Source organism: Apodemus sylvaticus, chromosome 18 (assembly GCF_947179515.1).
Source record: "Apodemus sylvaticus chromosome 18, mApoSyl1.1, whole genome shotgun sequence".
Classification (NCBI taxonomy): domain Eukaryota; kingdom Metazoa; phylum Chordata; class Mammalia; order Rodentia; family Muridae; genus Apodemus; species Apodemus sylvaticus.
In genome coordinates this window covers 45,216,015-45,229,689 of record NC_067489.1, presented here as the reverse complement: position 1 = coordinate 45,229,689, position 13,675 = coordinate 45,216,015, and the positions used below count along the sequence as shown (strand labels likewise).

The following is a 13,675-nucleotide window of genomic DNA, read 5'->3' as shown; positions in this document are numbered from 1 at the left end:
AATGATACAACTTTATTTTATACTCAGCAGCTAGTTGTCCCAGAGCCCAGGTTGGTGGCGCCTCCTTCTCTGGCTTTCTGCTATGTCCCCAGCAGGAGGCAGAAATGTACAGCTCTCGGGGCGCCTTAGACAAGCTTCTGTCTAGAGGCGATGCCTTCCCCACTGTCCTGGCTTTAGCCAAAGCAAGCCATGTGCCCAGGAAGGGCAGAGACAGTAACGGGGTCTCCGCTGCCCCTCTGCAGGCAGTCTGCCAGCCCACGCTCAGGAGGCCTGCTCAGGAATGCCCTGTGCGCACATCCCTGGACCTGGAGCTGGACCTGCAGGCCTCACTGACCCGCCAGAGCCGCCTCAATGACGAGTTGCAGGCCCTGAGAGGCTTACGGCAGAAGCTGGAGGAGCTGAAAGCTCAGGGAGAGACTGACCTTCCCCCGGGCGTGCTGGAGGATGAAAGATTCCAGAAACTTCTGAAGCAAGCAGAGAAACAGGTACAGAGCTCCGGGTCCCCGCCCCGCCACGCTCCGCCCATGGGGCTAGTGCAGCTGCACCCTTGGGGGTGGGTGGCACCTCGGAAGAGATTCCCAGCCGTGGCATCTTTCCATCCCAGTCCTAGGCCACTCTGCAGCTTCTGACAGGAAGGGAGCCCCTCCACACTTCCTTGTGTTTGAGCCAGTGGTTCTGAGCGCTCAGTATTCAGATTCAGTAGCCACAGGAGTTATAAAAAAATATTACTCATTTTAATGTTTCTAAGTTTCACTTTCCTGCCTCAAACATTATATTTCACTTAATGTTATGTGTTTGCCTTTCACCCTAAAACATGTATAGAAAATAAGATTGAGTCACTGAATAAGCAAATAATTGGTGTTTAGTTCTGTTTGGATTTGGGGAGTGTTTTGTGGTTGGTTGGTTGGTTGGTTGGTTTGTGGCATCTCAGTATGTAGCCCTGGCTGGTCTAGAACTTGCTATGTAGACCAGGCTAGTGCTGGACTTACATAGATTCCTCTGCCTCTGTGTCCAGATTGCTGGGATTAAAGGCAAGTGTTGTCATGCACTGGTTATATTATTAGGGGTTTTATGTTTTTGTCTTGGGGGGTGTTTCTTTGTTTTTTTGAGACAGCTCACTGAATAGCTTGGGCTGACCTATAAGAATGTATTCAGTCTCAGCCCCTGGGAGACAGAGGCAGAGGAATCTATGTAAGTTCAACACCAGCATGGTCTGCATAGTGAATTCCAGGACAGCCAGGGCTACGTAACGAGGCCCTGTCCCAAAACAGAAAAGAAAACATATAATCCCCCTGCCTCCGCCTCCCAAGTGCTGGGATATGTACCATCCTGCCTAGCAAAAATCAAATATTTTAAAGGGATTGTTTCTAATGTGTGGCCTAAGTATTACTGAATCTGCCTAAGTATCATATTGATTTATTCCCAGGGATAGGATTTATATTTTTGCTTAGCAATCTATATTCATTTCTACATGTAATCTTCAAGTAGAGCTTTTCAAATAATTGATATGTTACAAGTGCTTAAACATTATTTTCTTTTAACATAATTCTTAGGATAGTAATCTGAGGTTCAGATGATACTCCCTTGAAGTTTCTGACAGGAAAGAATCCTCCTTAACACATTAGTCTTTTGAACTGAAAGGCTTGGTCCCACCTGGTGGCAGTGTTGAGAAGCAACTGGACCATGAGAGCTTTAAGATCCTCAGCACAGGACTGCATAGTTGAAGGAGCTGTTGGAAGGCGGAGGTCTGGCTGGGAGAGGGAGTCGTGGGGGAACCTTTGAGAGGCCTTCCTTCCAAATGACCCTCTGAGCTCCCACACACCCTCCACAGATCTCCTGCCTCCAGAGCTGGGTTCAGAAGCAGCAGAGCTGCTGGTCTAGAGAAAGCCAGCCTCCCCCAAGGTACAGACAATCTGAGATTTAGGGCCATTGGATGCCTTAAGCACTCTGTGCTCACAGTGCCAACAGCCATCTAGGAAAATAGAACTAAAGAGAAAGGAGGTTGAAAGGTCTCTAACTCTTAATAAAATGACAGTGGAAACTTAAAATTACCCATAAAGAAACATCAAATCTATATATAAGTTCCACCAACATTTTAAAGAACAAATTGTCTCAATTTCTTATACTCAGAGAACACACCACATCTGTGCAGCTAAATCCCTGATTTTAAAAGCAGGAGATATTATCAAACGGGGAAAGCACAGGCTGATGTAACCGTGATAGCAGATGCAGAGCTCCTAACTAAAATCCCAGCAAACAGGATCTTATGCCATATATTTCTAAAACACGTTTCTGTTTTCTATATTGGAACAATATATTCCTATATTTGGTTTCTATGTTGAACTGTTGTATACAATTTTTATTTGTATCTCACTTAACAGACTTAAGAGGGAAGCTATCAGCAGCTTGATAGGAGTACACAAATACTGATAAAAGATAGTAGACATTAATATTTAAAACTCTCATGATACTCCTTAACCTGATGAAAAATAACAGAAACTAGACATAATCCTAAACAAGACAAGTGCAAAATCACCACAAGTATAATGGCCTGTGCCTTTAATCCCAGCACTTCAGAGGCGAGGGAGATGGGTCTCTGTGATGTGGAGACTGACCCGGGCTATGTATTAGCTCCAGGCCAGCCAGGGCTGTCTCAGAAATCAAACAAAACAACAGAATAACAACAACTAAAGTACACTGTGTTGGTCGCTGTTCAGTTGCAGTGAAGGGATGCTTCAGGGGCTCAGTCCAGTGTCACCATGACAAGGAGCATGGCAGCACGCTTGCAGTCGCTGGAGCAGGAGCTGAGAGATGTATCCTCTCCCACAGGCCGAAAGACTGGGCCTGCTGAGCCTTCTGAAACCTCAAAGCCCACCCCAGTGACAGCATCCTCCAGCAGGGCCACACCTCCTCCAGCAGGGCCACACCTCCTCCAGCAAGGCCACACCTCCTCCAGCATGGCCACACCTCCTAGTCCTTCTAATCCTTTCAAGCAGATCCACTCTCTGGTGACCCCCGGTCATATAGATAAGCCTGTGGGGCCATTCTCATTCAAGTCACCACACGGACACTGGCACTGTTCAGCATTGTATTAACAGCTGTAGTCAGCACCCTAAGAAGAGCAAGAAGACTGAAAAGAAAGAAAAATGTTATTGGCAGGTGGCACAGATGCCTACCCTGAAAAATAAGAAGAATGTAAGTGGGGAAATCGCCGTGTTCTTACAGGCAGTTAGCAAGAGTGGAGCCTGCGCTGCTCCTCTCCACATGAGTTACATAGTCATGGCCGACAGGACAGGTCACCCTGAAGGAGGAAGGTCATAGCCTCGGAGGAGGGGTCAGGCAGTGGGCGCGTGGCCCCTACACGTAAGCAGAGATCCTGGTTATGGGAGCAGGTTGTGGTTGAGGGAGGCTCTTCTCACAGCAGACAGGAAGCAGAGAGCTGGGGTCAGGGCGGAGGCCTGACCTTTCCAGCAGCCTGCCTGGGCCCACTCCTCCGTGTAGGCTGCACAACCCTAAATTTCAGCATGTGAGCCCTGGTGGAAACTTCATGTTTAGATGCATTTAAAATGCTTTATGTACCAGTCAGAAACAACTGCCAAGCTTAAGCATTGACATTTATAACATTATCAATGAATAGTATCAGTTAGTAAATTTGCTATGCATTGTAGGTAAAATTACAAATTTTACAGTGCCTGCAGAACTATACCACACTCAAATAAAAGAGGGTTTGAGATGCCTTTCTCTAAAGGGCCAGTGAGTAAATACGTTCAGCTTTGGGACCATCCCGTCATCTAAGTCACCATTACAAGGCCATTTCACCATAAAAGCAACCACAAGGAATTGTAAGGGCTGAAGAGATGGCTCAGATTAGGACTGCTTCCTGCTCTTCAAGAGGAGAGTCCGGTTCCCAGCACCCGTGTAGGCTGCTCCCAACTGTCTAGGCTAGGCGTGGGCAAATCCTGTCAGTCACCAGACTGCACACCAACAGACGCAGACATATTCATAACTAAATATTAAAATAAAATGTAGATACATGACTATGGCAGTATTCCAGTGAAACTTCACTTAAAAAATAGATGGCGGGCCATTAATTTATCGATCACTAACATAGAAGAGTTACTATTACACAGGTGGCCGTCTTCCTGGGATGTGCCGTCCAGTCTACTTCCAGGCAAAAGGCCTGTTTGCTTTTTTATGGATGTTGAAGAAAAAGAAGGGAAGGGAGTCGCCCTACAGTAGCTGGGATTCATTAAATAGTCTAGAGTCGTCAACAGTGTGGAATTCGGAAGAAGCAAGAAACGGGTATCAAGTAGTGGTTCTCAGCCTGCCAAATGCTGTGACCCTTTAACAGGCCCTCATGTTGTGACTCCAAACCATAAAATTGTTTTGTTGCTACTTTATAACTGTAATTTTACTACTGTTTTGAATCATAATGTAAATAGCTGTGTTTTCCAATGGTCGTGACCCACAGGTTGTGAATCACTCTATTAACCCAGGCACAGGCACACTCGGGTGTAAAGCAGGGCGGTGCAGGAGATGCTGCAGTCAGAGGACGGGGCAGGGATGCACTGGGGGTGCAGCTGAACAGCAGAGCATGTTATGGTGACCCTGAGGGCCTGGGTCCGATTCCTGCAGCAGGAAGGAGATTAGCCACACAGAGCCCGGTGCCATTTGCTGTTTTGCATTAGAGAGGCTCCCTTGGGCTCAGACTGGAATTCTTAGCATCAGGGAGTTGCACTGTTGTGAAGTTAGGAGGTGTGGCCTTGTTGGAGGAGGTGTGTCACTGGGGTGGGCTTTGAGGGTTAGTCTGAGGTGGGTTTCTGCCGTAGTGCTGCAGGTGCTTTCCCTCTTCCCACGGGCTCCTTCCGCTCCAGCACAGTGCCCGCCCGCCACCATGCTCCCCGCCATGATGACCATGGACCAAGCCTCTGATGCTGTAAGCCAGCCCCCAGTTGCCATGCTTTATCTAAGAGTTGTGTTGGTCATGGTCTCCGGATAGCAATCCAACAGCGACTAGGACAGCGTGGAAAAACAAGCTCCAGGTAGAGTGTGGCCGTAAATAGAGAAGGAACGCTGGAACCCACACTAACACAAGAAACAGGACTGCTTCCTCTCAGGTGCTGAGCGGGCGTCTCCCATGGCTGTGCTACGCCCTGCCTCGCTGGAGCTAAGGCAGGAGAGGGTGACTGTTGAGAGTCTCAAAGGCCCAAGTAAAGTGGAACCCGGGTGGGCATGGGGTGGGGTCTCTAAGAGGTGCTCTAGGACAGTGTGGCCTGATTGTCTAGGGCCTAGTATGTAAGACTCCTGCCAAGGCCACGGGCAGGTGTTATCAAGACACAAGACAGTTCGAGGGTTTTGGGCAAATATAACCAGCATCTCTGGCCGGTTGCAGAACGGGATGGAGGCTCCTTTGAACGTTTAAGTCACAGTGCGCTCGCTATTTTCCGATGCTTAGACATTGTGTTCTCTCTGGGGTTCTGTGGAGTTTCTTTGAGATTTAGCATTAAGGGGCCTCGTCTTCTCCTTCCACACCCATGATACCTTTGGATCGAATTCTCTTCAGTAAAATGATCCTTTGTCTCAGCATGAATCTGTGGTCATCTGATGGTGGCTACAGTCACTGGTACGTAGATGAAATGCCATTATCCTAACAGAATCCAGAGCTGTGCTCGCTGATGAGTTCAGTTTCAAAATCACTTTGCTACCAAGATAATGAGAGGAAGGGGGAAGCTCTGGGGATTGGGGTGGAGCCCAAGATAAAGATGTCCTCTTTGATAGACTCGGAAATAGATATAACGACCCTAAGGTATATGTGCCCTGTCCTCTGACACCCCTCAAAGGCCCCACCCCTTAATGGTGTTACAAGGACAGCTGAATTGCAACCTGGGCTTTGGAGGGCTTCCTGTCACAGCTGGTGCCAACCCCTCCACACACTCTGTCACTGTTCCCTCTGCCTGTGACGGCTTTACAGCCAGCAGCAATGCAGGGCTCGCACAGCAGGGCACATTTATACTGCTTTAAAAATGGCTTGCGTCCCTGAACACAGCGAGGTTTTATGTTTATTTTACCAACTCTGTGGGTGGATAGACCATATGTATCCTGCACTTTCGCCCCACATCTGAAATCTGTGATAAGCAGCTCTGACAATCCAGACTGTTCAGCTGCAGGCCTTTTGTTATGGCTGCAGAGTGGACATTGACCGCAGGTGTAGCTTCTGCTCCCTCCTCTTCTTCACCCCCAACCCCAGCAGCGTGCTCATGGGCACAGCAGCCTGTGCTCAGGACGTGCAAGTGTGCGCGCGCACACACACACACACACAGCCCTTTCATTTCCCCTGTGGTGCTGGGGACCTGTGACATTCTCCTCGGGTCATCATTAAGACCCTACCGATGACCCCGCCAATGGCCATAGAAACTGGGCATCCGGGAGAAGCAGTGTGTAAGCCAGCAGACGCTGGATCTGCCCCTCCCCCAACTCTCAGGGTGGCCCTCTGTAACCCTGATGGCAGCGGGAAGCCTCTTTCATAGCTTGTAACAAACCAAACGTTAGTGCTCTCGGATTTCCCATCCCCCTTAGGAAGAAGGCAGAAGTCGAGGACTGTGAATTGAGACTGTTGTGTTCCATGTTTTATCGGGCCCCTTCACATGACTGCGAGTGGGTCACTGGGCCTTCTGCGGGCCAGCCTCCCGTCATGTAAACTGAGGGCTAATCACCCCTTCTGGAGTCGGAAGGGTGGAGAGCGGCCAGTTGACGGCAGAGGACGTCAGAGGTGGGCTGAGAGAGGACTCGTTCTTCCTAAGAAGCAGAGATTTCTGTTTCTTCCTCAGGTTCTCTTTGTCAACATGCCAAAGTGCCTGGGTGCTAGAGGGTGGTGTTGTTTTGTTTAAAAAAGAAAAGGAAAAAACAACCTTCAAGTGATACATATGCTAACATGTTTGCAAGTTAGGCTACCCTGAAAAAATACCAGGGGTATTAATAATTAATACTGTTCTCTTGTTCTATAAGTCCTGGGTGCTCTCATTGTGGGGGGAGCAGAAACTGAGCGAGTTTCCTAATGGCTGTTGAGGAAGGGCGAGGCAGACCAAGACCTCGAGGAGACTCCATGAGGAGGGAAGGTGGCGGCTGGGAGTTCAGAAGCCGACTGGGCAGTCCCGCCCGCTGCAGCGACAACGGGCAGTGTGTCTGTCACCTGGAGTGAAAAGAGCACTTTAATTTTTATACACATCACACGCTCTACCCTTTCCTCTTGTTTTTATCGTTCGTTGACTTTCTTCGGTCTTGTTTACAGCTCTGCCCTGCCTTCTGTTAGACTGTAGCCTACAGGAAACATGAAAGGACGCAGTAAACAGGGGATGGGAGATGAATGGTGTGTTGGCTCAGGTGCCAGTGACTTAGGTGGACTGGCTCCTTTAAACTCCAAACAAACAAGCCTTGGAAGTACTTACAAAGAAACTGTGGCCCGGGCTAGCCAGGCGCCTTGCCCAGACCCTCAACTAGGAGGAGAGCAAAGGGAATTGGAGTCAGACAGTACTGCCCCGGAGTCTGCATCCTCACCATGACATACACTCTTCTTACTGAAGGTCATCAATACGGATTTGCTGATTAGATGACCAAAGAGGTGTGAGGTGTGGAAGCAGCGACATTACTCCTCCGTTTGGGGTGTGTGTGTGTGTGTGTGTGTGTGTGTGTGTGTGAGTGAGAGAGAGAGAGAGAGAGAGAGAGAGAGAGAGAGAGAGAGAGAGAATCTACAAGGCACCAGCAGTAACACAGTCTTAGTCCGCAGTGAGAACTTGGTTCCAGGGGGGCCCTGGGGGACAGTGGGCCCGGAGAGCGGTCCTATGTTCTTTGAGCTCTACACGTGTTATTGCTTAGTAGGTTGGTTGCACACCAGTAAAGCTTCTTAACTGGCTAACATAGGGGCATGGGGCTAGGAGGGGAGAAAAAGTTGGCAAGTGTCTTTGCCAAAACGTTACCAGTTCAATTTCGTGGAAAGAGTGCTAGTTTTCAGATTGATGTTTTGTTGTTTGGGGTTTGTTGTTGCTATTTTGGTTTGGTTTTTTTGATTTTGAGAGTTCTTAGGTTTTCCAGATGTAAATATCTCTTTTTGTTTGTTTTGTTTTTGTTTTTGTTTGTTGTTTGTTGTTGTTGTGGTTGTTGTTGTTGTTTTCTCTGTATAGCCCTGGCTGTCCTGGCATTCACTCTGTAGACCAGGCTGGCCTCAAGCTCAGAAATCTACCTGCCTCTGCCTACTAAGTGCTGGGATTACAGGCGTGCGCCGCCACTGCCCGGCCAGATATAAAACTCTTAAACGTGATTAAAATTCACTGGATGGGGTGGTGCCTCCTCCCCTGGCACGAACTGTGCGGGTGGGTGTTGGCCCCTGCTGCCCAGCAGAGGCACCCTTGCTGCCCGGCTCGGCCCGCCTGCGTGCCCTCAGCTTTCGTCTGTATTTCCTTTACCAGGCTGAGCAGACAAAGGAAGAACAGAAGCAAGACCGGAACGCAGAGAGGCTGATGAGGCAGGTCTCCAAGGACGTGTGCCGGCTGCGGGAGCAGAGCCAGAAGGAGCCTCGGCAGGTGCAGTCCTTCAGGTAAACGCTGCACAGCACCAGCTGCATGGTGTCTGTCCCCTCAGGTGCTGCAATTGCACGAGAACTCGCCCCAAGACTTAGGTGCCACCCACCGTGTGTGTCCTTGATTTGAATATAGCTGGGCATGTGCTCTATCCTGAAGTGACACCCACTGGGAGGTTCCAGACATGGAATCCTCCATCTTCTCTGGAACTCAGACCCCCCCACCCCACCCTGCCCCACCCTACCCCACCCACACCCGCTTATCATCATTAGCACATCTCACTGAGAAACCTTGTCCCAGATTTAGAAAGGTGCACATGCACAGCAGATCTTTAGGGCTTTGTTCACTCATTTTCTGGACATTTCTTGGGTACCCTTCTTCTCCCTGCCCCCTTCCCCCACCTACCCCCCATTCCCCTACCACTCACACGCCTTACACTGTGCTGATGATCAGTATAGCAAGAGAACGCACGCTTCCTGCTCCTAAAGAGGGCCTCCAGTCTAGAAGACAGTTCGGCAGCCATACAGTGCCACGTGGAACCTTTCCCGGCTGAGCCGGGGTCCTGAGAGCATACGGGAAGAATCTCAGTCAGGGAGGGCCGGCTGTGCAGGCGCCAGGTCAGCTCAGAGGAAGGCGGCATTGGAGGTCTCCAGGCACTGGCTGTGGTGGGTGTGAGCCACCCAGCCTGGCTATGAGTAGCAGAAGCTGCCCCAAGCAGGCCTGTCAGGTAGATCAGGACTCAGACCCCACACCAAAGGATTTCAGTTGTAGCTCTGGGTACTGGAGGAGCCAGGCCTCTGAGTAGGGAGTCTGTGGGAGCAAGTAGTCAGGATACAGTGGAAAACAAGACTGAGATGGAGAACAGAGGAGAGGAGACAGTCGCAGTGAGGACTCCCTGCATCCAGTTAACCTTGCTGTTAGGCAGCGCTGGCAACTCCAGCCAGTGGACAGTGAGAAATCAAACCATAAAGCCGGGTTAAAGTGGGAAGTGATCACAGAGATAAAAAGGGGAACCTGCAGCTGCAGCCCAGGGGTTCCCACGGGGAACAAGGGACACTCAAGAGGGTCGGAGGGTGTGGTCCAGGAGCAGAGGCCTGGCAAGGGCAGACTGTTGGACAGTGAAACCTAACAGGAAAGAGGATTAACATGTCCCCAGACTGTGGCACAGAGGCCTCAGAGATCATGTCAGATGTTGGCCCAGTGGTAGGAGGGTCACAGGAAAAGGCTCACCTCACTCTGGCTTAGGTTTCTTTAAAGAGAAGTACTTAGAGGGCTTCTAAGTTAGACCAGCAAGATGGTTCCGTGCACAAGCTTACAGCCGAGCTTGATGACCTGAATTTAAAACCTGGAACCCACACAGGAGAAAGAGAAAACTGCTTCCCATAGGCTGTGCTCTGACCTCCATATATGCACTGCTAACCTGTACACATAAACACACAACTCACACACTCTTCCCCCCACACCCGTGCACATGTGTATGCACACACGAATAAATAAATATAAAAGGAAATATTTTTAAAAAGCTTTTAGGTTGTAGAGAGAGAGGAGAAGAAAGGCTGTGGAAGCAGGAAAGCAGGGACTCGTGGCAGGGGGAGCTTTGAAGGTGGGACGTGCTAAGGACAGGCACGGGCGTGAGTTCAGCGACCGCAGTGCAGGCACAGGCAGGGGAGGTGTGGGCGGTCCTGTCTGTGAGGAAAAGGGCTTGGGCTTCCCTGCCCATTGAGCTAGACAGCCATGTGGCACTTGCAGGACGTGCTGTTCCTGGTGCCTTAGCCATGGGGCGGTGGCTGGGCCCCTTCCTGCTCAGGGTGCTTCCACAGGAGGCAGTGTGGTCAGCTGTGAGGAATCTGACAACTTGTCATTGTTGAAACCCAAAGAGTGCAGAAGCATTCCTGTTCCCCATAAGAAACCCACCTGTCCTGGTGCGGTGGCACATGCCTCTTCTCCCAGCTGGGTGAAGGAAGGTAGAGACGGGCAGATCTCTCTTTTAAAAAAAGGAAAAAGACAAAGAAAGGAACCAAGCCTTTAATCTCACAAGGCAGGTGATGAGCCAGCTCAGGGGAGTGACAAGGCACACCACGTGGGGACTGGGTGACACCTGTGACAGCCAGGTGGAGTCCAGGCTCAGCCCCACACAGCCTCTGTGTCCCTGGGTGTCATGTTGCTGAGGTGAGGCCGTCAACAAGGATTCCGTGGAACTCTAGGGGAGGTGCTGCAGCTGACCATGTATGGCCGCCCAGACATCATGACTGTACTGGCCGTTATGACCACACTGGACGCCATGACCACACTGGACACCATGACCACACTGGACACCATGACCACACTGGCCCCCATTTCTAACGTCCTAGTTCTTGCTTAGGAAATGGAGCCAGTCGGAAAGGACGCTGTGTCACAAAGTGACTCCACTGCTTCTTCCACTCAGCCTTTCCCCCCTCTCTCCTTGCACTTCAGAATAAAAAGTCCTTGGTTTTCTCCTTCTGCACGGTTTCTTGTGTGTTACGGGGGTGTGCACACACACGCGTGCATACCATAAGTAAATAACTGTAATGAACAAATGTAAAAGAAGGTGGAGAGCGGCCGAGGAGAACGTGGGCAGCCCCTCTCCCCATCTCTCTCTCTCTCTCTCTCTCACACACACACACACACACACACACACACACACACACGATCACGTCTGCCCTCAGTGCCTGTGCCTGTCTCTGCTTCACAAGTTAACAAGCTTCCTGCTAACTTGGATTTCACAAGGTCTCTGGGAATTTCAGGTCAGGATTTTGGCCCTTTTGAATCTTCTTCTACCCTGGCTTATAAATTCCCGATCATAGCCTAAGATCTACCCCTGGTGGATTAGTGACACTTTTCAGTTGGAACCTCTGAGGTTTGTCTGTAGAGGATTTATGGGGTGGGGGTTAATGTTCGAACAGCTTTAAATCACGAAGACTCGGCCTGAGGAGATGGTTCAGAGGGAGAGAGCCTTTGTTACCAGGCCTGATGACCTGAGTCCAACCCCGGGGTGCACCTGGGGGAGGCTGACTCCCACCAGCGAGTCTCTGACCTCCACACCAACGCCGCAGCGTGTACCTCCTTCACACACTAAATAAAAAAGCAGCTATAAAAAGAAAAATGATTAACACCCGAAAGCTCCTGTGATTTCAGGTGTAGTGTCTGGGGCTGTGAAGACAGCCTTGGGCCTCTCAGAATTTCCAGGATCATGTTTAAGCAGTCTTCTCCCTCTCTCCCTTCAGGGAGAAGATTGCCTACTTCACACGAGCAAAGATCAGCATCCCGTCCCTGCCGGCTGACGACGTGTGACCCTGGGACCTAACCCCACTTCTCAGCTGCTCATTTCCAAGGGACGGTCAAAGACTGAATGTTGACTTTTTTGTTGTTTTTATACTTTTTGTTGGGGTCGGGGCTTGTGTTTCCTGTAACATAACTGTCAACTCTTGAAGAGCTTCCGTTTCCCACCGGTTTCATCAGGCTAATTTGTAAAGTACTTTGAATGTACATGCTTTGAGAAGAAAAAAGAACTCACAAAACAAACCTGGGGTAATCTGGTCCACGAGTGCGACCCAGGTAGAGTGCGACCCAGGTAGAGTGCGACCCAGGTAGCGCGTGCCCGGGTTCTGCCCCCTGAACCTGCCGAGCCGACTGCTGCCGCCACAGCATAGCCCTGACCTGGAGAGCCCCACTCTCCTTCCAAGCGACCTCGAGTGAGCATCGCTGAGCCCTCCCGGGACACCTGCCCGGTCCCGGTCCCTTCCGTAGCTCACTCCTGCTCTCTTACACTTGTCTACAGAAAACAGGCGTGTGAAAGCTGAGGCGGGAATGTGAGAGGCAGAAGTGTGCTCCTGCCTTAGTCCGGGAGGGGCGGGGCAGCTTTCAGAAACGCTGAGGAAATTCAGCAAATGCTTGCCTGGCCATGGCTTCTATCCCAGTCTGAATCTGCAGGCTTCCTGTCGACATCTGGCCTGCCAAGGAGACCATCCATGGTGGCCCTGGGCTCTGATGACAGCGTAGGCAGTGCAGAGGGGACATGCCCAAATCCATTAAAGGAGGGCTGAGGACAGGGCGCATCATAATGAGATCAAACTTGCCAAACAGAAGAGAGTTTGTCATCAGGTTTTTACACTCACTAGAAATGATTTTGTAGCTGTCATCTACGGGGGATTCTGTCAGGGATGCATGAAAGGTCGGTAGATGCAGAAACAGGGTGTGGCTGAGAAGACTCGGATCACAGTGCAGACTGGATCATTTAATATATATATATATTCTGGATGAACAAGCTTGGCATAGATATTGGTCAAAGTCTCGGTGCTCCAGGCTAGGTTTTAACTTACCAGACCCCGGGCGCTTTAAAAAAAAGACTCAGTTTAGCTTTGCCAGCATAAATGTGTTAAACTACTTTTTTAGGTAATTTAAACCACACTCAAGTACTCTTGTCATACTGGAAGAAGCCGTGTTTTGGTGAGCCATCTTCTATAGCAAGCTAAATTATTTTTATTTTTTTAATGCAAAATAATTTTATAGGAATTAATAGAAAAAAGCAAGAAAAAAAATCTGTTTAAAAAAAGTTATGTTCTGCTGGAATCCCCATTACTAAGGATTTTTGTTTTCTTGAATCTCTATATATGTTTTAGAAAGTTCATTTTTATCAGAATCAAAGTTCATCTTTAGCCAGGATTTCAGCTGTCAAGTTACTGCACCTAAAACGTAATCATTTCCCCTAAATGTCCCCTGCCTATACCCAGCTCCTCAGAAGATGTAACTGGACAGGACACTACGTGGAACTAAAGCCTGGTGGCGGCTGAGCACAGACCCCCCACGCCCAGTGCCCTGTAGGTGACCAGAGGGAGGGAGGGGCTTGCCAGCCGTCCATCCGTCTGTCCGTCTGTCAGGGTCAGGCTGAGCAGCAGAGGCTGATTTACTAGAACTGTAAGTGAAGGCCAGCTGTCCTCAGCTTCCTCGTTGACCAGGGAAAATGTCCATAGGATTTTGTGTAGTTGTACCGTACGATTTTATTTTCTTCATTTATTTATTTACGGTCTTATTTATGTTCTGTTTAATATATAGTTTGGTTCTGGCCATCTTAAATGTTGGGC

General features: G+C 49.7%; 1 protein-coding gene across 1 annotated transcript in view; it reads left to right on the top strand.

The window, feature by feature from the left end:
• Wwc2 (WW and C2 domain containing 2) overlaps window positions 1-12,116 on the top strand; it is a 154,999-nt gene extending 142,883 nt beyond the window's left edge. The window contains exons 21-23 of the mRNA XM_052162251.1: window positions 243-485; window positions 8,463-8,590; window positions 11,819-12,116. Of these exons, the coding sequence (XP_052018211.1) occupies window positions 243-485; window positions 8,463-8,590; window positions 11,819-11,885 (438 nt within the window). The 3' untranslated portion in view covers window positions 11,886-12,116. The remainder of the gene's footprint in view (window positions 1-242; window positions 486-8,462; window positions 8,591-11,818) is intronic.
• Window positions 12,117-13,675: the final 1,559 nt, after the last annotated feature.